Source organism: Cardiocondyla obscurior, linkage group LG18, assembly GCF_019399895.1.
Source record: "Cardiocondyla obscurior isolate alpha-2009 linkage group LG18, Cobs3.1, whole genome shotgun sequence".
Taxonomy (NCBI): Eukaryota; Metazoa; Arthropoda; class Insecta; order Hymenoptera; family Formicidae; genus Cardiocondyla; species Cardiocondyla obscurior.
The window spans coordinates 1,498,756-1,523,576 of NC_091881.1; the positions used below are offsets into that span (position 1 = coordinate 1,498,756).

At 34.7% G+C, this 24,821-nt stretch overlaps 2 protein-coding genes across 5 annotated transcripts in view; one reads left to right on the forward strand and one right to left on the reverse strand.

Annotated features, from left to right (window-relative positions):
- Positions 1-24,821, forward strand: part of LOC139109576 (pre-piRNA 3'-exonuclease trimmer) — a 140,736-nt gene that overhangs the window by 58,220 nt on the left and 57,695 nt on the right. Inside the window, exon 7 of one of the 2 annotated variants that reach the window (XM_070668730.1) lies at positions 20,811-21,052. In XM_070668730.1, coding sequence (XP_070524831.1) covers positions 21,006-21,052 — 47 coding nt within the window. In that variant the 5' untranslated portion in view covers positions 20,811-21,005. Of the gene's footprint in view, positions 1-20,651; positions 21,053-24,821 lie in introns of those variants that run through there. The other variant, XM_070668731.1, reaches the window with a different exon arrangement.
- Positions 1-24,821, reverse strand: part of LOC139109577 (carboxypeptidase N subunit 2) — an 81,002-nt gene that overhangs the window by 44,710 nt on the left and 11,471 nt on the right. The window lies entirely within an intron of this gene.

The following is a 24,821-nucleotide window of genomic DNA, read 5'->3' on the forward strand; positions in this document are numbered from 1 at the left end:
CAATTTTTGAACATACGGATCTTTCGTATTACGCGCTCGAGAATATCGTGAGTTTGGGCATATATCATGCAAGCTATCGCTCTAGGGCGAATTTTAAGATTCGACGTCACGACTTTCCCTCTAAATCACGCGCCCACTCGAGATTACTTCGCGAAATCGAACGTCGAATGAATCCAGGAGCGCGGGACTCTCGAGACTTATATGCCGCATATGCAAGGCTTTTCCTTTATCGGCACCTTTATACCCTTTCGTGCCAACAATTCTGAATGCACAAAGCTCGAATCACCTTTCACTTGATTTATTAAGGCGCATGCTTCGTTTCAATGCACCATAGGGCACTCGCCCTTTACAGGTCGTCTGTTGAGAGTTCACAATGACGGCACTTTCGCATGTTCTTATTTGCGAAAATTCTTGTCTTTTATATTCGCCTTATAGAGTAGGTGTAATGATAAAAATAGATTTTATTCGACATAATCAAATTAGGAATGATATGTTTTAAAATACCATTAATATGTCTCTAGTGTCTTTTTCATTTTTTTTGTTGCATTAAGATTAAAATATATTTAATTAATTAATTATTTTAAGAACATTGTTTTTGTTTGCAAATATAATAACTTTTAAAGTTTTTATTTTAAATGATAATTACATTGCCGGAATTGTTCAGTTCTGCATTATTTAGCACACAACTTATTTTATAAAATAATTTAGAACGATTTCTCACAACTGTTTTGTATTTTCATAGCTACATATCTGCTCTTTCAAACTTTTGCAATTTTATTTGAACCTGAAAGTGAAGTTAATAACAAGCGAGATAATTAACCAAGTGAATTAGCTTTCTCGTTAAATTTAAATGTTTTTAATTTAGTTTTTTGTTGCTCTCTTTAGAAAGAAGTTCTGAATTAAATTTTCTTGCTTTAAATTTCTTCCAATTTTTTCTCGATACATATGTGTACATTATGTAGAGTAACATTAATAAAAAAACAACGTTTATTTTTTAATTAGCTTATAATTTTTAAGTATCTATGATAAAATTTTATGTAAGCGTACAAAAAATAAGTATCTCGCTTCTTACAAAGTATTATTTCGAATTTAAAAAACTGCAGCGTCACTTGTATACATACTATTTTCTTTAGTTTTGTTACCGTTTTTAAATACGATCATTCAGTCGCTGCAGTCCGGCTGAAATAAACGCGGCAGAATGCGAAGTCATTTATCTTCATTTTCTCCCCCGACGGTGAAAAGCGCAGCTGACATATTAGGTCGTGATAACAGATTAATATTTAATATTCCATCAACGAGTAATGTTATTGCTATCTTCGTATCGATCAGAACTCTTTACTATCGCGAATACACGTATAATTTGCTTCTATCAAACGAATGCTTAAAGTTCAGTAACAAGCATTCAATTATTATTTTGACGTCGTCTGTGAATCCGCGGATGTATGCAAGACTTCTCTCCGTAATAAACCGTCTTCAACTTTTTCTTAAGCCGCTCTTCAGCGAGGCAATAAGTAGAGGAATTATTCCACGTGATAATATAAAGTGGTTCAACCTGTATACACAGGAATAGTAGCAACGACTTTTCCTGTGCTTCATCATACAACTTCGCGTTATATGATGAAATATAAGGCGGAGAGGAACGTCTATTTTCTTACACGTTATATCACTTTAGCACAAGCTCGCGCCCCGCCTGCCCGGCCGCCAAGCCCGTGTCGAGCGATCCTTAAAAAAACACAGAAGTATTTGAGCTTGTAACGAGGCGAAAGTAAAGCCGGGCGAGCGGTGATGATTTTAAAAAATTAGCATTCCAGCGCGCTAGGAATAATATCTCCCTTGATAAGGTAAACGGGCAAATTGTAAAATTGAAAGCAATTGCCGGCGCGAAAACTTCGCTGAAGCAATTAAACCTCCGCCGTTCTTACGCATTTCTCTGGTTAATTTTTTTTTTTTCCCCCTTTTTTTCCTTTCTTTTGCTTATTGCTATCTACTTTCTCTTTTCGCTTAATTATATTGGAACCCGCGTTATTATCCTGCCACACTTTTCGTTCTCTCTTCATAAAAATAAATTTTTAAACGTATCTTGGACTTTCTTCGCGTATTATAGGGAGGCTGCTATCGAGGGTACACGTTTTATGAGGGCGAGGAGCATATGAAACTGCGTGGAACTAACTTCCATCGTTTCTAATATCGAGCGACGACATTATTAGTATCGTTTTATCGTTATCTTCATAAGAAATTACTTTTTTTTTTTTAATAGAAATATTTATCACGATTATATGTGTGGGCACGCACACGTGTGACTGTATAAGATTTTTATTTATATACTTTTAAACAAAAAAGAAAGAAAAAGATTTTTATTCCGTCTTTTAATCCGTGAAAGATGTACGATTTAAAATGTTAGACGTACGGAAACGAAATGTGTATCTCTACTTTTTTTTTTTTAGTTCTCAACGCTTATTCGTGCAAAGTCGCTATAAGTATCGAACTTACCTCAGTTGCGTTATTAATTTTTTTTTTTTTTTGCGCGTTATGCAAGTATTGCGAGTTAGTATTCGAATAAAGAACATTTTTTCCGAATAAGAGATGTATTTTACAGGGATCTATAACGAATAAAAAAGAAATATCTTTAAGCGAAAGAAGGAAACGGGAAACTTTAACGTATTTCCAGGGTGTAGATGAAACGTGCAAGGGGTAGGTCTTCTCTGGGGACATTCAATCATTCTGCGCTCTCTGGAGCGTTTCTTCCCTTCAAACTGGAGAATCGTTAATTCGCTCCCTACATCGACACTAACCCAGATGGGCGGGAAACCGGAGAATAAAGTAGCACGTTAACGCTTAAGAGAATCGATTTAAACGTGAAAGTTAGCAGAATTATAAATACTTTAGTTGAAAGAAGCATCATCTTTTTTTTAAAAAAAAATTTTATTTAAAACAAGTTTTTATTAACGTAAAAAATAATAAATTTTAGAACGCAAAATTTCTTTTGGTAATTTTCTTAATTCAAATGAAAAAATTACTAATACGATTTATATTTTTATTTTTTGGAATGATATGAACCATTAAACAGTGTTTTTGAATATTAATTAAAAAAGATATTTACAAGAAATTTCTAAGTGGTATGTTATTTGAGAAATAGCTGCATCTAAAGTAAGCTTCGTGAAAAGTTTTTAATTTTTAGTTTATTACATCTTTGTTTTAGAGTAACAAACAATCTTATAAAGTAGTTTAAAAAGGATTAAGGTATTCTCGTTGGACCGTTTCTCGAGTCAAACTGAATTAAAGACTTATTTTTTAACTGAATTACGGGCTCTTTTTGTTAGGCGGATGGGAGAAACATTATTATCGATTAGTATCAGAGGTATGTCACGAAATTTCGTATAAGAAAAGGGAGAGAGATCTTTAGAACAAGAGATTTATGCAACGGGTAAAAAATGAACTCCATTCTCACTTCGCCTCACTCTGTTCAGAATTAGGCTTTGCGCGTACTTGACAGCAGGCGAAAGCCGGTCTCGGTTACTTCTTACCCTCATAACGGGGATCGTTTGAAGGATCTTATCGCTAGTTTTTACAGTCCGGGCCAGAACGCGCTTAACCGGGTTTTCTGATTTCAACATAGGATAAGAGCAATACGTGAGTCGGCGACGGGGCCTGGCCCCCAGACTTAAACTTTGCTGCGCGCCACAACCGTGATTTTATCGCTGAACTTTTGCGCCTTCGTTTTCCCCTGGTATGCGCTACCCTTGTCCTATCGATTTCTGTGACGTAGTCTGCTCACCTCGACTCTCCTCCCGGCGTCTCTCCTCGTCCTTTCCGTTCGCGTACTACATCCCCTCGCCTACTCTCGTTCTTTGATTCTCTCGATTCCGTTCGAAGCGATTGACAATGCGAACGCGTTGTCGACAGTGAAGTGTAGATGATTTTAGCAGTTCACCTTTTACTTTTTCATGCCGCTTTTATTTTTAAATTATTATTACTTCTTTTTTTTACGTTGTTTATTTAGCCGATTGTCGTAACACTTTTTTTTTTACCTGTCAGGTAACCCATGCATTTTTATTTATTTAAAAACAAAGATAAAAATAGATGCATGTTTACCCGACAGGTAAAGTTATCAAGAAGTTGGTGCCATCAGCGTTCATTCCGTTTTAGCTATTTAACTTTCATATTTAAAATATAATTGCACAGTTTCGTTTGTAATAAAAATTGAGAAAATGGTGCACGTAGAACTTTTAATACGGCCGCTTTAAAAGGCACGGAAAAGTGACGGACTATCAAGCTTTACCGCAAATAAATCCTTACGCTATAACAGTCTTATAGTCTAGCAATATCTTAGCTTCCACGGTCGTGGAAGTCGCTGCTAAAACGTTACATCCAACATCTTGCTTCTCTTATTAGTCTCGAGTTAAAGTAGAGATAATCGAAGAATATGAGAAATAACATAAAAATATCAAAAGCTTTCGTTTTTTTAATTTCTTTCAGTAAATAAATAAGATTAAACAAAAACGAAGCAAAGGTTGAGAACCTAATTCGAATAGCAGATAATGTACGGGTCCCTGTAAATACTTAAACAAATATCATTTTACGTTGGTCGAAAGTGTACATGATATGCGGACAACGGGGTACATTAAGAAATTAAAATACGGAAATGCACGTTCCGTTCCGTGATCTTTTGATGATAGATCGCGTGTGTAGAGCACGCTCTATATGAAATACAGAATAGAAGGTAAATGACGACAAGAAGCGGGTAACGTTAAACGAGAATAAACAAACGGGAACAATAATGGCTGAAAGAATCAAACAAGCGACAAAGTCATCTAAAAAGCGACGCGCGACAGAGACACTCGCTATGAGTGACAAAGCAATCAAAAGGGCGAAATTGCTAGGGCACAAAGCACTCGCGTGCACGTATTCATCATGCGCGAAGGTACAAAGGTGGTAATACTATCCACAGAACTCTCGGCGAGGCTCGTGTTTGCAGTAAAATATTATACGTACAATAAAAATATAGTTAGTAAATAACATCGAAAATGATAAAATCGATATAACAAATCGCTGAAATAGACTGGGTATTTTCAAAAGGCACCTGCTAAATTTGTCATACGTTAAATGGAGAAGCTCGATCGATTTCAGCCGTGGAATGATATCTACAAAGGTACTCCCTGCTGGCGATCGAAAAAAAAGTTAAGTTAAAATGACAGTTTTATCACCAAATTCTTTTTTTTTTTTTTTTTGTCAAATGCAGCGTTGCAACTGCGGTGACAGATAACATTAAAAAGAGTGCAACTTTATTTATTTATTTATTTAAGTTGCACAGCACATATTTTAAAATTTCTCTTTTATCTTCCTTCGAAATACCTTTAGCAGCTTAAATCTATACTATTTTATTTACATCGTTTCGCGCGCTGCACGTAACAATTACGAAATCAGAAATTACGGCGATATGTAACGACGGGATTGTACAACGCATGAAAGAAAAGAGATAAAATGGAATGGAAACACTGTACAGAACTATCGCGACGAGTGTTTTGAAAGCTTTTCTCTGTATTTTGCAGGGCAGTTGGTAACTGTTAGGGCACGCGAATTTACTGCTTTCGAGGTAAAACTGCATCTAGCAAACAGCGGCGCAAAAAAAAAACAGACATACGAGAAACACGTTAGCTATAAGAAAATACGTTAATAAATGACGACAGGATAAAGAAAACTCTCAGCCATAAAACTGTCACTGAGAAAAAGAAGGAGAAGAGATGACGCTAGGGTCGATGATGAAACAAGATATTTTTGTATTTCAACAAAATATTACTCGCGCATATTGTTTTTTTAATAAAGCACTGTGCCAAATAAATTTTTTAAATGGTTTAGAAAGTCGATATTATTATAAATATATTAAGCGATCTATATCGTTGAAAAAATTATTAGAAAGACGTTCAAAAATAGGAAAATGGGTCTCTGGAAAATATAAAATTTCAGCTCTTTAATTTGAAAGTCGAGTTATTTCAACATAAATTAATTAAAATTATAACTAAGCAGATTTGAGAAAGATTAAATGTACATCTAATTTACTTGAAATTTATACTTGAAAAAATTTAATTTCCTCGTCACATTATTTAATCTCACAATAATTTGTAATGCAATATAAATATTAAAGCAATTCAATTATAAACTAAACTTGAGCGAAAATACACGCGTAATTAAATAAAATCAAAATGCAGGAATTGCGCATATAAGAATGTTGTCGGATATAAAAGAAAAGTACAGCGGGACTTTTATCCAGAAGTTCGTTCTTTATTGCCCGGAATGGCATGCCACTGCGGTAGCATGGAATCTTATTGCTTTTCCGACAGCGCTGTGAATTTAGAGGACGCCTACGTTAAAGAAAAAGAAAGAAAAAAAAAAGTAAATTGCTAAAAGAACATTCTATTCAACGGCAGTACAAAAAAAGCAACCTTGCGTATATCCTAACTGCACTAAAACCTAACAATGACAATTTCCACAAGTTTATTCCACTTTGTTTTCAATCAGGCAATATTAAATATCGATATCGGTAATTTATTGAAATTGGCATTTCATGTTTAATATCATTTAGCATTAATTATGCATGTTTATTATCTTTGTAATCCCTTTAAAAAGTTATTACGTACGTATTGATGAGTATATTGAAGTTAATAATGTCCATTAGCGACATAGATTCTCATCAAAAATCGATGCTAAAACATGATTACCGTATTGACGCATTATCATCTATCTAAAAATAATAATGCTGATTAATATTTGGATAACTGTTTATTAAATTCGTACGCTTATTAATTCATTATGCGACATTAATGTATAATATTATCACAATTTTACTTAAAGCACGTGAAATGGAGCTAATCTTCTCTCTCCTTCTTGTCACTTTTTTAAAAGAAGGAAAAATTTATTGATTCTATAACTAAAAGTAAACTAGATTGTGATATAGGATCGCGCAGGTACGATATAAGATCGAGAGGATTGAGAGATACAAAAAAACTTGGACTGAAAGTTGTTTCTGTCGATTCTTTTTCATCTATCCGTATATTAAAGTACCGTTTTGACTTCGTAAAATAAGTTTGGATTTCTTCTGACTTTAATCCCCTTTGAAATTGGCTCGCGATGGGTGACGTTTCTTCATTGGATCAATACGTGCAGCGGATCTTAGCAGAAAAAAAAAAAAAAAAAGAAAGCGATAAGAAATAATACAGAAGCTATCTGTCTCGGAATTAGGACAGGGACTAGTCGTTCTCTTGAAAAACGCTGAAAACGTATTGACTTAATGAAAACAGATTAGGCGAAGAGAAAGATGGTGTGAATCCCGATGGGGACGCGACGAATTCAAAACTATTTGTCGACAAAATCGTAACGAGACGAAAGTAATGTCAGTTTATAAAAAGATTTATTATTATTAAAAGATTATTTTGCCCCTTCGGAGTCTTTAACATTCTCCGCTTCTCCGTTCCTCGCGTAACGAAAAGAGCACAGATCGATAATGGTACCGAAGAAGCAGGAACGATGACTGCCTCGAGACGGCAAAGAGCGAAAGAGAATAGATGGAGTGGCGACAAAAACCTTTAAATGAATCTTTCTCCAAGGTTATTCTCGCTTTACACAATTTCACGCGAAATGTACTCTCATATATTCCGTCCAGTATCTTCTTTCCCACGTGTGTTGTCTTTTTTTTTTAACATTACGAAAAAAAAAAAAAGTATCTGCAGCAACGTGACGTGTTTTTCCTCTCGAAACATATCGTAGAAGAGAGAATTTTCTTTAAAAGAAGAGTTTAATTAGGTTTCACAAAACGAACGTCTTCAAAATCTATTTTCATCTATAGATTATTTGCACAATGTGTATTTACTTTCTTAACTGATACGTTCAGACATCGATACTTTTTATTACAATTTGAACTGAAAGTCAAGTATGACTTTAATTTTTGAAGTGGCAAACAAACAAGAGAGGAAATCTTAAAGTTTACTCGGAATAAGTTTAGCGTTAATAAAATATTTACTAAATGTCAAAAATTTTTAAGAAATATTTTTACTCAATTGTTTTAGATCGGTACTGAATTATAAATTCATTAGTAGTGGAGAATAGTTGTTCGATAAATACGTGTGCATTTTTTATTATAAAAGAAAAAAAGTTTATCGTTAAAAAAAAGAAACGTCAGACTATTCTATTTTTTAAATCCAATTATTTCAGCAGTTCTTTAATTGAAAAAAAGTTAAGATTCTCATAACGAAATATTTAGTTGAAATGTCTATGTTTGCTTGATAATTCTCTTGTTGCATTTCGAGATGGCACGAATAAATCTCTATTATTTCGTCGAAAAGACAAAGGAGAAGAGATAAAAGCGGCAATTTATTTGAATCGCGCATAAAAGGCAATTGTAAGAACATCGCGTAGAAATGGGTAAAGGTAAATTTCTAGATGAAAAAGAGATATGGGGCGGTACCGCGTGAGAGTACAGAAAATGGGATATTCACCTACATATCGAGAGATACTAGCACGAAGAGCCATTTCCTTATCCGAGAGCACAATGTGACAGTCGCAACTTCTTTGTGTCGTTGAGATACCAATCGACAGACAAGGCGGCAGTACTGTAAATCGGAGAACAGGGCACGGAAAAGTCAGAAAGCTAGGAAACACGCAGTCCATAGAAATTAAAAGGTCAGGGATAAAACTTTATATTCAAATAAAATACATTATAATTAGAAACACGAAAGCAAGAATTTTTAGATTAACGAGAGCCTTATTTTATATTAAAATTTCAAATTGTTTTAAAGCAATAAAAATATACTCGAGTGGAAATTTTTCTAGTTAATCTGATTTTACAGCTAGTGGTTAGATCGCGTAGATTAAATATATTTTTTAACTAGTGACTAACTTGGTATTAGTCATAAATTATAAGAAAGTATTTATTATTTAGTGACTGTCTTTAAAAAATAAAGTTGTCATTAAAAAAAAAAAATCTGTCTAGTATCGGTTGTCTAGTCACTGTCCAGCGTGGATCATGTGTTTAAATAAATATCTAGTACGTTTTGAGTGTTACATTTCTGGCTCAATGCTGGACAGTTTTGTTAGACAGCCACGAGATGAACCACGAATTGGCTAGGTAATTATTCGGTAACGGTGGAAATTAATTTCCACTTGGGTAGTTTTTTTTTTTTTTTATATATGAACTGATATTAAACATTTTTCAAAGTTTTATACGATAAAAATTAATTAGCGTGTATTTATGTTTATTTTGTCTGCCTGTATATAACGAACATAAATAACGGAATTGAGTTTTTGCCGCTTTCTTTTATGCGAGAACGAAAAATGTCGTGAAAATTACCTCGAATGCACATTAAAGATCGAAGAAAGTAAGAAATTGATTGCTTCTCAAGCTTCTTCGGTAATGTCGACTTTTTCAATCCTCTGTAATCGATCTTACCCTGTGAAAGGTCGCGTCGCGAAAATCATTCTTAGCCGTAATATCGGTCTGGTAGAAAAAGAGCTGAGATTTTATCTGTGATTGATTTTCGAAAAAGTTATTTAGATACTCGCGCTTCCGTGCACGTGTTTTTTTAATCGAATTCCCGCTTTATTACCCTCACGTTTCTTTTGGTTGCATTTCTTATTCGAGTGCGAACTTCATTTCTCAATGTAGTTGTTGTGTTTTCTTAATGGTTTCCAAGTTTCGGAAATGTAATCTTGCAAGTTCTACACCGAACGAAAAACGAAAAGACGAAATAAGCTGATCGCATTTGGTTTTTCGTGATACTTTTTTTCTTTTTAAATTAAAGTTGTCAAAAAGTAAAAATGCGCATAAAATTATTAGGAAAATAGTAACATATTTCTAATTTAATTAAAAATACTCCAATTTTTTTTACATTAAATTGCATACTAACCTGTTTTACATTTATATCTGACTTATTTTCCATCGAATCTACTTTTTAAGATTTCTTTTATTTAATCTGAAACTATCTGAATGCAATGTAGCATGGAGTAACAGAAAATAATTATTAAATAGATTTTGATTTGAGAAATGACGATCTTAGAATGAGAAAGGAAATATCAACATCGTCTTCCGCAAATCGGAACATATAAATGCAAACAGATGCCTGACAAGTGTAACTTCTTTTTCTTTCAAGTTGAAGTATTTTGGTCTCTTGGGTCGGGACGCGGAAAAGTCGTATGTAAATGTAAAGCCAAAGGAATAAAACATAAGGGTGGAATACGAAATGCAATAAAAAAAAAAAAAGAAAAAAAGTTTTTAGGTTCTTTTGCGTTAGAGTTAGTTTAATTATAGTTAATTTGAATTCCCTTAAGTAAAAGCCTGTAAGTGACAATGAATTCACGAGCTGTCATAAGTTTCACGAAATCTCTCTACTTTACGCTATTAAGTGTAATTAAATTTGATACAATTATATTTTTTTATTTATATAACACATTACAGATTAAATATTATTTACATGATATAACATTTTATACGTATCCGTGTGTGTTTAATGAATATATTTTTAACTACTTTTAAACAAGCTACTAATAAAGTAAAAAAAATGCACATTTGAAATTACATCGAAGAGAATATTATGCAATATCTCGGATACGTCGTGATTCAGGCATATTTTATTCATGTAGCGATGCTTTAATCTATGCTTCGCAGTGAGTTGAATCACACATTTAATAGTTGCGACATGGGAAATTACTTCCCGGGAATCTCCAGAGAATTAAGATTGTATTGGATCATATTTCCGGCTCATCATCGATGATCAAAAGATCTTTGAGCTTCGCTTCATTTCCTTTACTAGTGCTCGAAATGGGTTTAATTCAATTAAATATGAAAATTTTATTGTCTCTACATGAAAAAGAATTACGTTATAAATATCTATTAAATCGTACTCGCGCATATTTAGATGCATAATTAATAAGCTTGTTAATATGAATTCTTTATGGCCTTTAGACTGAACATTTAACGTCTCGCGTTTATAAATATATCTAAACAGTTGCACAATTGCGTAACTGACCGTTGAATTTTCTTACTGAAGTGTGAAGTCACAGCTTCGCGTTCATAAAAGAATGATCTCACAAGTGAACGAACATATACGTGTATTCCGCCGTTCGGGTTCCTAAAATTAGTCCGGGATCAATATCCCACTATCTTGAAACGCGTGTTGGGACGCGATTCTTCCAAGTCTGGTCTTAAATTATCAAGAAACTTCTTAAATTTTTTGGTATCGACCCACGTGATACATACGCGCGCGTATATACATGCGCGAAATGGTTTACTCGCACAACGGATACAAGGCCGACCCGCATTATGAATTTATTATATACCTCCGATATCGTTACTGTTGCGGCCATTACGGGTTATAAAATATTGCCAGCGGCATTACTGCCGAAAAAGCAACGTGTGGCAGTTCCGTAGGTCTTGCGTGCTTTTTGCACGCATCGTGGAAAAGTAAATCGAACAAAAACATTGGAATCTCGATAACGCCGTAACGACACGCACGGCTAGCGGCTTTAGGTGATCGTACTCACCTCTCGACAAGAAACTATTTTTTGCGTGATTAAACCGCATGAAAATCCAATAAAAGAGAGCACGGAACGGGTTGAACGACGACGCGCTAGGCATCCGGCGTAATATTGCATAATATTCATGTTGACATTCTATAAGCTAGTCTACTTCGACCCTGCAATTTTCCTGGGTATTAACACGGACATGTAACCTTTTCCCCTTTTGTCCCTATCTTCGTGAAACAGTTAGTCGATCTGATAAAAAAAAAGTCCCTCGGTTCTTGTACTGAGTCATCGCTATGAAGAATTTAACCCTCTTCTGCTTGATATTATTACAAAAATAAATAATTTTTTTTTTATTAAATTAACAACAGCGAAATTGCTGTCGCATGTACGAAGCAATGATAAGCATTATCTTTTTATTTATTTACGTGACTTCTGTTTCTGTGTCTCTTTTTTTTATCCTTGTGTACACTTTCTATTTGCATTTTCTTTTTTTTTTTTTTTTACCGCAAAATGCGACCGCGTCATTTATTTTCTAATCGATAAGATGTATTGCGCAGAGAGCTTTTCCTCATAAATTTTAATTATTACTTAATTTTAATTTATACTGCCAGTCGACTGCATAACTTACGTCAGTCATCGTGATTCTATTGTCATGAATAAACATAGAAACCGCGTTTTATGGCGTAAGATGACTAACTTTTGTGGATCGAATAATTTCGAAAGGCGAGAAAGAAAGGACGGAAGATGAAGCAGAAAATGTTATTAATTATAAGTTACAAATATAAATTATGAATGTGGAGAATGCAAAACATTTTGGTAAAGCGATAAGAATTGTAAGAGTTGAAGACTCTCTTCGAAGTTACAAGACACTTAATTATCTCCCTGCATATTCAAATAGCTGAACTCATCGGGGCTGTATTTGTTTTAGCGAAACGCAATTCTCGCGCGGATAATGTACTGCGTTTTGCCGGTTTAGAAATGACACATCGTACTTTCATTATTGCACACGTGAGCCAGAACTGGCAATAATATCTCGCGAACGTTTGCCGTTGAGAAGACCGCCGGGTTTTCAACATCCATCATTCGTCGTTACGGAACACCAGGAATCAAGGATGATCGAACGTCGCTCGTAGAACCGCGCCCGGGCAGAATCCCTTAATTTATCGACTTGATTTGTAACCATCACGCGCGCGCGCGCGCGTGCCTTTAGCCATAAGGCGCGTAACGAGAACACACGAGGAGGAACCAAGTCAAATTTGCACTACTAGGTGGGACGAGTATTACGAGCGGCGGTATAAATGATCGAGCCCGATCGATCCGAAGACAACCTCGCGTATAGGTGCTAAACCGAGATTTCCTCGTGCCGTTGCAGCCGCGAATAGCTAAGTTCGTTATCGTTCACCATCTGAAAATTGCTGCCGGCCAATCGCGCGAAATCGAATATTCGCACGACAATTCGCGTGCCTGTGTGCAAACCGCATTTCACACATTTACGTGCACGCGAGAACAACAGCAACTGTTTTAAACATTTGAGCCGCCGTACTCGGTGCACCGCTTTGTGTTAACTGCAACACGTATTCCTAACTTCACGCTTAATTCCCACGTTTTAAGGAAATAATATTCTTTCGCTTAAAGTCGCAATTTATATACAAATTAGATTATTAGAATTACTAGTAATTCGTAAAATTTTCTTCTTTTTATTACGTAGCTTTTATTCTTTTCTCGTGTTATTGTATCGTATTATATTATGGTACGAGTAGGAATTTGATTTAAAGTAAGCTACATTTAATTTACATTTTTATTACTTACTACTGCGTTCCACTTGTTATAGTCGCGATTAGGTTTGCACTTTGTACCTTATTTGTTTTCAGAGCGGTAAATTTTTAATAAAATTTCTGATATTTTCACAGTCTCTAGATATGAATCTTGAGATAAAACGATCCTTCTTCGGGTGAAGTCAAACGTGACTCGAATCTTAATCTATCTCAACGAACGATCTGTTCTAAAACTTTTATATTACTACGTTTCGAACGTTACGCGCATGAAAATATAGCTGTATTCTTTTAAAACTAAATACACGGCAAATTCAATGTTTACATTAATTAATAAATTTAGTTAAATATTATAATTTGAAAAAATTGAATGTTGAGATTTGTTGAATAGTTTAGTAAAATTTAACAATATTTTAAAAAACATTTCTATTAATATAAACTATTAATATCGTCGTAATACATATTAGACGCGCACACATGTGTGTTATTTTTAGTTAATTTAAAATAATTTTATTAAAAATTTGATAAAGTATATGATTGAATCTCACCAAATATATCTATCTAGAAATCTAATATATCAATTAAATAATTTATTAAAAAAGACATCATTTGGTATTTAATCTATTCTCAAAAAGGAACGCGGTTATAATTTCATTTAAATTATTAATAGGCATTGACATTTCTATTTATTTCGAGGAAAAATAAACAGTTTCAGGGATAACTGTTCGAAAGCAGATTGTAGTACAAATCCCGACTACAAACTCGACGAGCTTTATGAACTTTAAATTGCTGGTTTCAATCGCGATAGTGCTAAATCGAAAGTAAATTACATTAGGGAGGGAGGAGTTATACAGGTATCCCGCATGATTTATGATTATACGCTTACTGACTGTTTGATTCGCCCTTTGATCAACCACGTCCATATACATCATATATCGAATGTAACTCGCAGGTCCTTGGTACGAGTGTGCTTGACGTCGAGAGCCTTGCTCAGAAAGATAGCTGAACTCTTGCCGAAGGGCATGATCGATATATTGAACGCGGTACGTCGGCGAATTGTGCTCGTTACGTGCACGCTTGTTACGATCTTTTCGATTGACAAGGACGATTGCCTGTTGATGCAAGCTAATCGCTGCGAGCTAAGAATTTTCACAAAGTTCACGATGAGCGTAAATAAATTTTTGCTACTGCCTTCGTTTCGCCGCCGCGATTATTTGATCATACTGTTCTCCGCCGTACAAAGATAGAACAAACGGGGGCGCGTACCACGATTTTTCAACGTGCTGCTTTTGAATTCGTTCCTTTTGATCGGTGAGAATTACAATTTATTCGAGTTTCAATGTATGTTTATAACGTGTAGCAAATTGCGTGATTTCTACATATTTTGCTTGCATAATTCAAGTGCAGCTCGGTACATTGAATACCAGTGCGTGAGTTTCCAAATTATTACGAGCGCCATAAATTTATTATTCAGTTTTTAATCCGCTAGCGTTTGCATGTTCTACGTATATATGTTTAAAGGAAACAATAGAGAAATACTTCACTCGCCTTTCCATTTATTATTTTTCGCGAATACTTGGCGCATACTGTCGAACGTGTAACATAATATTCCATTTTGATGCAAAAATCGATGTACGAGCATTAAAACGATCCGGAATACACGTATTACCGATGTCTACATATGTCACGTATAGTTATTCAATGTCCATAAATAACGTATTTAATTATTATAATTTATAATTAATAACCTTTAATTAATTCGAAAGTGCACACGAATCCAGATAATATTTAAATACATTTATAAATAAAGTATCAATGAAGTTCAAAATGGAGGTCGACAGCACGCAATACGTTTTAGCATTTTGTTACATTAGAATATAATTTGTACATTTTCGGAAAATTTAATTGTATTATGTTTCACACTTGTGATAAAAATAAGACTATTGTACGTATAATCCATTTAGTTATTACGGTAATACATATATTGTACATACTGTAGTATATGCATGATGTGAGCTCGGCGTTTATTTATCACGATAAAGACGCGTAAATCTGGCACATGTTTTTGATATTTATAGTGAAATTTGCGCTCGCACGGAGATTGCCGGTGTTAATTTTCAATTTGACAGCTTATCGCGAGGCTTTTTTTTTACGTCGGCGTGCTCAATGCTTCGTCAGGCGCTGTAATATCACTCGAAATCGCGATATTTAACGCACGACGAAAACGAAGTGTATATACCGTCGAATTTACTCGAGCTTTTTCTAGAATTGCGCAATTGAGAGTGACATTACGGAATACGTACTGACGTAAGACTGACATTACTGGCTCAGCGATTCTCATTCTTCAGCACCGCTCGTTTTGTAACCGCTATTTTTCGAACCGCCGCCAAGACGTAAAGTCTTCAAATAGTAATACCGTGGTGGATATAGGTCGACCGGTTGGTCGATAAACCGACCATGTTTAAAACCGTCGGCTGGTATAGATGAGGAGCATAGATGAGAACTAATGTATGCATAGTAGCGCGAGATATTCTAAAGTGCGCCCCTCTCCCACCCCCGCGTGATTATTTATTCCGACATGTATATGTATAAGCGTGCTGGATCTTTATTACTTCCTTACGTTTAATACATCACGGTAAATACCATTTCGAGTTCAATTGGGCCATCGTTGATTTATTTCGCAATTATAACTGCAATTATGGCGGCTATTTGTTAAGCCATTATTAAACAACAATGTGTAAATGACTAATGCGTTTAAATAATTAAAATAGATGATGGATTAATACGTTGGTTGAATCGTAATTAATAGCTGCATTGCTACAGTTTATACGCGGCGAAAGTGTAACAACGACGGACGTGTAATTTTTCATATTTATTATCATGTATGGATTGCAATCGTTGGATCAGACACTTCCGTTATTAACTGTTCAAACATGACGGTAACATTTCATATTTGATAAAATAATTAGTAAGAGTACGAAAGGTCTCATAGGTGTTACTGCTGCAGGCGCGAAGCAACACTTTTTTATCGTATTTCGTTGCAGTTCGAACTGCAAATATTTGAAAACTGCAAACTAATGTCTTTTAATGCTTTGCTGGCAAAATAAATCTTGAAAATAGTGCTGGAGCCTCGGACTAGAAAAAGAATTTGCCTTACGCAGGCATTATTATTACGAGATAATTTCAACGAATAATAGCTGAATGAGAATCCGCATAATGAACTTGTACAACACACTTTTGTGTCATTTGGATCATAGCCAAGTCGTTATTTTCATTCTCGCTTTAACGTGTGAGATATTTCCGAATTATTCAAATAACTTCCGACAAACTAATTTGACTTTAAAGGCTGAAAAAATTTACGTTCTAATATCAAACCTTTTTCTTTTATATACATAAGTTTCTGAATAGATATTAATTTTGCTTCTACATTAAAAACAAAATTTATCTGAAATTAGACTTATCAGTTTTGATCAGCAAAGAGATTTTGCCATCTTTTAAAATCAGTAAAAGAATCGTAAATATTTCCCCCCTCTGATATGCATACATTATTTATCCATGATGTATTCAGCAAATATGTAAAGCGACGCTCATGGATGAAAATGCATTAATCATTGTGTCATAACGCATATTCTTTCAACTTAGTGTCTACAATTAACATGTTATTTTACGTTAAGTCCGTAGTAACATCCACTCGATACGAGCGATTTGGTATTCGGTATTTAGTTCGATGTTCGAAACGGTATGCAATCCACCATAATTATCCAGCTTTGCATAATAATTAAGAGCTAACAATTCATGGGACAAATACTATTACGACTAATATTGCATCTAATCGTTATAAAAGCACTTGTTATACCATATCTGATCGATTAAGCGTATTTTCTCATATGTGCAATCGTCAGTAATCATAACGACAATTTTATCGATTTATTTACAAAAATTTTTTGCTTAGACAAACGACATAAAGGATTTATGTTCAAATATTTTTGTTCATGTAAATGTAAAATTAAAATTTGTATGCACAAGAAGTAACACATGGCAATTAATTGAATTAATACATGCTTAAATAATCATGTCGAAATTATACATATTATTGCATTCTTACGTTATGAACCAATTAAATGTACTTTCTCCGTTTTCACTGCATATTCATTGAGCTGTCAGTGTTACGCGGTACTTTCTGTGATTTTCGAATACAATTGAGCATCAATGTTATCATTTGTATAATCATTTTTATGTGACTTGATAAGAAATTGATAGAATTTCAATATTAGTTGCATAAATATCTACTTTTCTACAAGAGAATAAAATAGTAAATTTTTTTTTATATAACAATGGTCGCAGAAAGAAATCTTGTTTCGGTAACTATGTCGATAATTTCAATAAAATTGATAATTTCGATATTCCATGATAACGTCAAATGAGAATTAATTTAACTTACTTAAACGGGAAAACGTGTATCTCGATCGTTCGTGTGCAATGCTTATTGACATACGTAACATATTTTGGTAAATAATGTATAAACATTTCGTTCGTATTTGACATCATGTAAATTGATAATTGAGGAATGTGTGGTATGCTCCATTTTGTCGATGTCATGACGTTTTGTCATCGCATGGTCGATGATCGTTTATTGAAACTACCGCAGATTGATACGGAATGTTGATCTCATTTCCCACAAAAGTAATACAAGTTCATCATTGTTGGTGGCACGAAAACTGTATCGATTGTTGCTCGTGAATTTTGAATTCCCTCCGGAATCGAGAAACGGTAGTTTCAATGCCTGTGTGTTATACAAATTGACAGAAACATTACAGGACAATGTGTGTAAGAAATTGAATTGCAAGAAGTTTCTTTATTTTACAAAATTGAAACGGGACGAATGGTACAGTCCATTGATTAGAAAACAAAGTATTAATTTATATATTATTTTTTTACATCAATATGTTAATGTTAATACCGAATAGAAGCAATCTATATAAATATCCGCTTTTAAAAAAGAAAGAAATATACTAGAACAGTGGAATAAATTCGAGCAATTTAAATATTGCGTTGTAAAGCTCTCAGTATTATTTCCATTTTTTGATACCAACAAAATCGTCACTTGTAGTAACCACGAAAAATGTTGGAATTTTTTTCACTAGTACACAGTATTTAAATTTTCTAAATTTACTTTATCTTTTTTTTATATATATTGTATATATTTTTTTTTTGTAAGAATATTTTTATTTTATTTTATTTTATTTTTTTTATTTAAATTCGTTATAAATTTTTAACACATTCGTAAGATGTTGAGCTTAATGTAAAATAAAATCCAGCTTTTAAGTAAGATTTCTTTATCCTCTTCATTTTTTTTCTATTATCGCGACTTCATCGGTCGCAGAAACAGGTGGCTCGTTTCGATTCCATCTAACTTTCAATGCCATTTTTAGTACCACACATATACTGAATTAATATAAGCTATCGATTCTCAAGATTAACAGAAGAATATGAAAAAAACGGAAACATAAAAAAAAATAGGTTTACAAAATTTGTTACATGCTCATCTTAATATAAACCAAAAATATTGAAATATTATAAAATAAATGTACTGTATTATTTGCTGAACATATTTTGTATTTCATCCAGTGATGATTTTACGCAATATTTTGTAATAGTATGTTTTATTTTGGCGCAGAAAAATAGCTGATTAGCTAATACGAGCGAACGTCACTATTAACTTTTATTCGTTCAGTTGATTGCGATAGAGTTCCTTTTATCGGCCGCGTTTAGGATTTCATAAAAATGAAAATTTGCTTTTATGGCAAGAGGCCAATCGATAACACGGAAATCGTATGCCTTACGCGCGAATTTTTCACACACCGGGTTACTACGTTGTGAAATACAAATTGCTGCTTTCGTCGGTCGATGTATCACGCTAGGGCGTCGTCGTCTTAATATTCAAACCTATCTAGCACGCCGGAAAATTTAATTTCCCATCTTATACATTTCTTCCAGAAAATATATTATATAAATATATCATCTTGCGAAAGAATAAAATTCTGTCGCGAGAGAATGCAATCGTTATGGACGTAGGATATAAATTTGGTATATTTTGGCGCTATTTACGGTAGAGATAGAACAAATAAAATGGTATTTTAAAAAGCTACCTCAAAAAATAAAAAAAGCACAATAATTGTCTGCTATACATTTGTATGAAGTACGTTATTAATTTAATTTTTGCAAAGAGTGAAATAATTAATTTGAATAATTAATATTGGAAAGTATTTAATATTGAACTGCGTCTATACGTTCACATATCAATCAGAATTTATCGTTTTGTAATTGATAGTCTTCTGTCCCAGCATAATATTTAATTGAAAACAATCAATTTTTCAAACCTTACTTAAAAAATTATTTTGGTTTGATTTGTCGCTGAGTTTTACGGAGGAAAGTAAACCTTCTCCGGAAATGCAAGTCCGAATTGAAAGAAAACAATCCGTGAAAATCTTTATCCTTTACTCTGAAGCGTCATGATAATCTGCTTTAGGAAAACAATCAACAGAGAAAACACGCGGAGTTCAAATTAAAGCTGCAAACTGTTTCACGGGTGAATTCTAGTGGCCACTTGTCGAATCTTTCGGGAAGCGAGTCTCGATTTGATAGTTCGCCAATGCAAAAGAAAATAAAATTACGAAAGAAATGTATTAAAAGAATTTTTCAAAGCGATTTCTTTTTTAGCCATTCGTTGTATTTTAAGTATACATTTAATTAGCTGAGGGGCAAGGAAAGTTCTCGGATCGTTTTTTCATCTTCAGCAACTTGCCAGAAATGATTTTTTACATTTACCGCATATTTTTTTTGCGCACTGTGGTGCTGAGCATGGATGTGGAAGAAGCAAGTAAAAATACTAATTGTAGTTTTACTTCGCCCGAATCCTCCGCGGTTAGTTTTATGGAACAAAATATCAAAGAACAAATTTCCATGTTGGTCGTGTATTTTTTTTTATTTCTTATGTCATATGCCAAACGCTAAAATGTCAAACTGCAAGTATGTACGTCGTGACTACCGCGTGCAATATGTACCTGCAATATATTGGGCACTTTATGAAAATAGAGTTAGTCTTAGAAAGGACAGCAAAGAATGTCAAACAAGAATTTTATTATTCCGCAACAACCCTCGAGGGATACCTTCTCGGTATCGATTTCCGCGATTATGCAAAATTTCTTTCGCATTTCGCAGACAATTCTTAGAGCGTTAAATCAATTTTTAAGTCACATCAATAAACAAGATATTTTTTTACCAGTGATCTAGGTAATTCTAAAATTGACAAATATAATAAATTTAGCAAAGTGAATTATACGAGATAATAATTATATTTTTTTCACGTTACATTATGGAACATGGAAAATTACACATTATTATAACATTCAACGTCTTCATAAAGCGATTCTATCTGTAAAAAATTTGTGTGACGTCTGAATCAGATAATAATCGATTTTATTGTTGCCGTTTATTAATATATATATTTTTTTTTTTTTGTTACAGATCGATGCAGCTGCATCCACTGCTGTCAACGATAATGTGCGCGGAAGGATGACTCGACACACAAACTGAGAGGAGGAGCAGGCTCAGGATGGGCATCCTGCATCAGCGGAGCAACTTTTAGGTGAGAATAACCTAACCTTTTTTTTTATTAATTTTTTAAACTAATATTCATGTCTAAATTAATATATTTTTTGTATGTTACAGTCACCGGCAGAATCTTTCAACTCCGCTGAGGCAGATCGGTAAGTCGCATGTTTTTTTTTCGTAGATTGTAATTTTAGGGTCTCATAAAAAATAGCACGCGTATGGCTTTTTACAGTATACGTGAAATAATCGTGCCAATTTTATACTGTATTATTTGATATTTATTACATTATGAAAATAATATTTCATTCGCGCAAATACTGAAAAATACACCAGATGCTTTATTACGCTGCGGTGTGTTAAAAAAAACGTATTTGTTCAGTATTTCACTGCAACGTTATTTATTAACCAATGGGTCGCGGCACCATCGCGTAAATGATGTGGTTCTTGCGGTTCGCTGAATACAGGATTAACGTTTAACCACTGACACGTCACATTACACGAATCATGTTACACGGGAACTGGTCATCGATGCCGCTTTTGCTTTACGCGAACCGATTGGAATCGTCGGTCAGACGTGGGCTTGTAGCCAGTGCCCGGAATAAAGAATCTCGCCGTGGCATATATCCGGGTGAAAAAGGTCGGATAGGCGATCGATTCACCCCCGTGAATTTCCGCCGCCAGCGAGAATATCCCGCGGAAGAGCAAAATCGCCCACGATATCGGCGCTCGCGCTTCACGTCTTATCTCACGACGCTCGCGTAGATCCCGATAAACCGATACACTTAAAAAGAACTTGACGCGAAAAATAGTGTGAAGGTATTATTGATTCTGCCTCTATCGCGGAAACGCGCCCGTCCGTTTCTCACGGAACTGTACCGACGATGAAATAGAAAAATTAAATGTTTGTTTCATATGTTACACAGACGGCATAGCATCCGATAGACAAACAAACGTGAAACACAAACGTTCGAATGGCCGTTATTGGCCGCTACGCTCTGCATGTGAATTTCTCACGAGCGTTATTGCGAAAAATTACCCTCGATACCGAAAATGCTTGTACAGAATTAACGACGGTACGCCGAAATATTAATATTCGATGCGACATTTACGTTGAATTACCGTTAAAGTTACCTTTTTAGCACGCGTCCGCATCAATATTTAATTACAATTTTATTGAATTTTGGAGTTTCGGATTAAACGCAAAACTCGAATAGCTTCCCTGCCTACCTCAAGTTTAATCCTTTCTCTACTTTTGCGCGCTCGCAAATTGCTTAACAATGCATGAAACAAATGGGTAAATAACTTTTTAATTGGTATCACAATCTTCTGAAAATAACGATAGATTTTTATCCTTTTCAATAATTCGTCTCTTTTAAAACTTAATGATTTTATGACATCTCTCGTGCCTCATACGGCAAAAAGCATCAAGCGAAATCGAAGCGAAATAAAAAAACATCTTTCGCCACTTCAGCCGAAATATTCTACGTGAAATTCTACTCGGGGAAATAGCGCTTTGCCGACATCGACCAATATTTATTATACGCTCTTGCGCGTTTATTTTACCGTACTCCGTGAACGTTATCGTATCCAAAGTTTTGATTAGAACCAGAACGTCAAGTTTGGGATCTCAGTTTCGTTGGAAATGATCTGCAACAGCGAGCAAGGGCTTCATTTCGGTCTGCCCACGGACCTGATTCGTCAACTTCTCACCCCGTTCTATTTATAAAAAAGCACTTAGGACCCAGCAAGACGTATTTCGTCCCGCGTGAATGTCTCTCGACAATATCTGAAAATCTCTTCGTGTTTATGTTGTACGGATCAATTCTATTAATACAACCGTCGCGATCTGTTTGAGGAGCGTGAATGTTCCCTTTCGCGACTTCTTTCTTTCTCAGAAAACGGACCGTTTGTCCACCTACGAAACGATCTTTACAAATGATCTCGCGGTACGAGTGGATTAACTTCAATATCGACACCGTACTCGATTAATGCTGTTGACATAAAGTGCCCTTTCGTATCTCTAACACGTCGCGAACAAGCGCTGTACCAATTCGAAGTGCGCTATTGATCTGTTCTAAATGCGTTCGGAGTGTCAACGATGATATGTATCATAATTAATTGCCTCTAGCAATCTGGGTAATTGTGTTGGCCTGGGAATAAGAACAAACGCCGAATGCTAATAATTCGAGAGATATAGCGACCGGATCGATACACTTGCTTGCTCTTCTCCTTATTTCCCTGCGAGTTAAGACACGTCGGTTAATATTGTTAAAGGGATTATTTCGAATATATTAACTATCCAAAAATAGATGCAAACGTACGCGCAGAACGTGATATCTATATGCAACGTCTGAACGTAATTGTCTACAATAAGAGGCGCTCTATTCTCGCAAAACTCCATTCAACTCGAGCAAAGGACAATTCCGCGTCCATGCATTAAACGCCATGCGGAATCGCGAAAATTGCCAGTTAGCCGGTGAACGGGCGGACTAAGTTCTGTGTAGTGAATCGATGGCACGGCCGAGTTGTGTACATCGAGCAAGAACTCGCGGTTCCAACTCGCCCAACTCCGTTTATAGCACGGTTGCTTCCCGGTTGCATCACTCGATGGTGGCAACTTTACGACCGGCCAAACACCTCCGGAAACGAGCTACGTCTCTCGAATTAGAAAGTAATTCCGCTTTCAGACTTCTCTGCTCGATTCGCCCGGTTGTCAACTCGCGAGCGCCGAACGATATATGGAAGCTCGGTTTCGTTATCGCGCGACATTCGCAGCGTAAAGCTTCGGGTGAATGAATTTTCCAATTGCTGCGAGCTCTTTATATTCAGCGGCGAACGCATCAAGCAGGATCCTTTAATTTAATATTCCGCGAAAAAAAAAAAAAAAACCAGGAAACAAAATTTAGACGTTGCAATTTGCTTTTGGCATTTCCGGCATCTCGAATTATTTTTAGTACAACAAAAGTTTGAGCTAAACGGCACGTTGTTAGATCTTGGCAACGTTTCTCGAGCGAAAGTAATTTAGAATTCAGGCTTTATGCTAAACTTACCCTACTGAACTTGCGTATACTACATATATTCCACTTTGTTCAACAAAGTCACGTTAACACCACAATTAAATTTGCAAGGAAATATTCATCGTTATATCATCCATCCATTATCATTATTCTTGTTCTTAGTTAATATGAAAAGATAATGTCTTATCGGTCACAACGGAAATTTATCAAGTTACAATTTCTTTTTTTCGATTATTCATGAAATTTATAATGAATTATGCATTTTTTAAATTACGAATTTAATCGAGTAAACAATAGTTAAAACGATGCCGCACGTGTACATTGAATTGGTAATATTATTTCAGCTTATATATAAATTGATATTAACGTGTACATATGTATTAGCGTGTACCGCACATAAAGCCGCAATTGCAGTTTCATGTTAACAATTAATTGATTGCAAATATTTATTTATACATATTATGACGTTCTGTTATTGCTTCTGAGCTCAAATGTTTTATTTCTTCGAGCGTTTGCTTTACAGGCGCTTTTTTATCCTTTATTTATGCGGCCCGAAATTTTTACATCGTTATTATTTTTATTAAAGTAGATTATTTTAATTCTTACTTGTTACAAGACTAGAAATGTTAACGAAAATACGAAAAATTATTTATTTTTTATATTATTATACGTTATATCTTTTTCAAAATACTCGCAGGATTTTTACTTATTTTCGTAAATTTTAGCGAACTAACTGCATAGGGTAAAGAGAAAGGGGGAAAAAAGAGCACAGCAATATTGACGGTACCTTTGATAAGGCGACACGTTTACTACCGGCAAGGGATATACGCGTGTACTAAAATTGAAGCAAACCAGAACCGTTCTATCAAACATTACATAGTCGGGCACTATCCCTTGCAGGAACAAG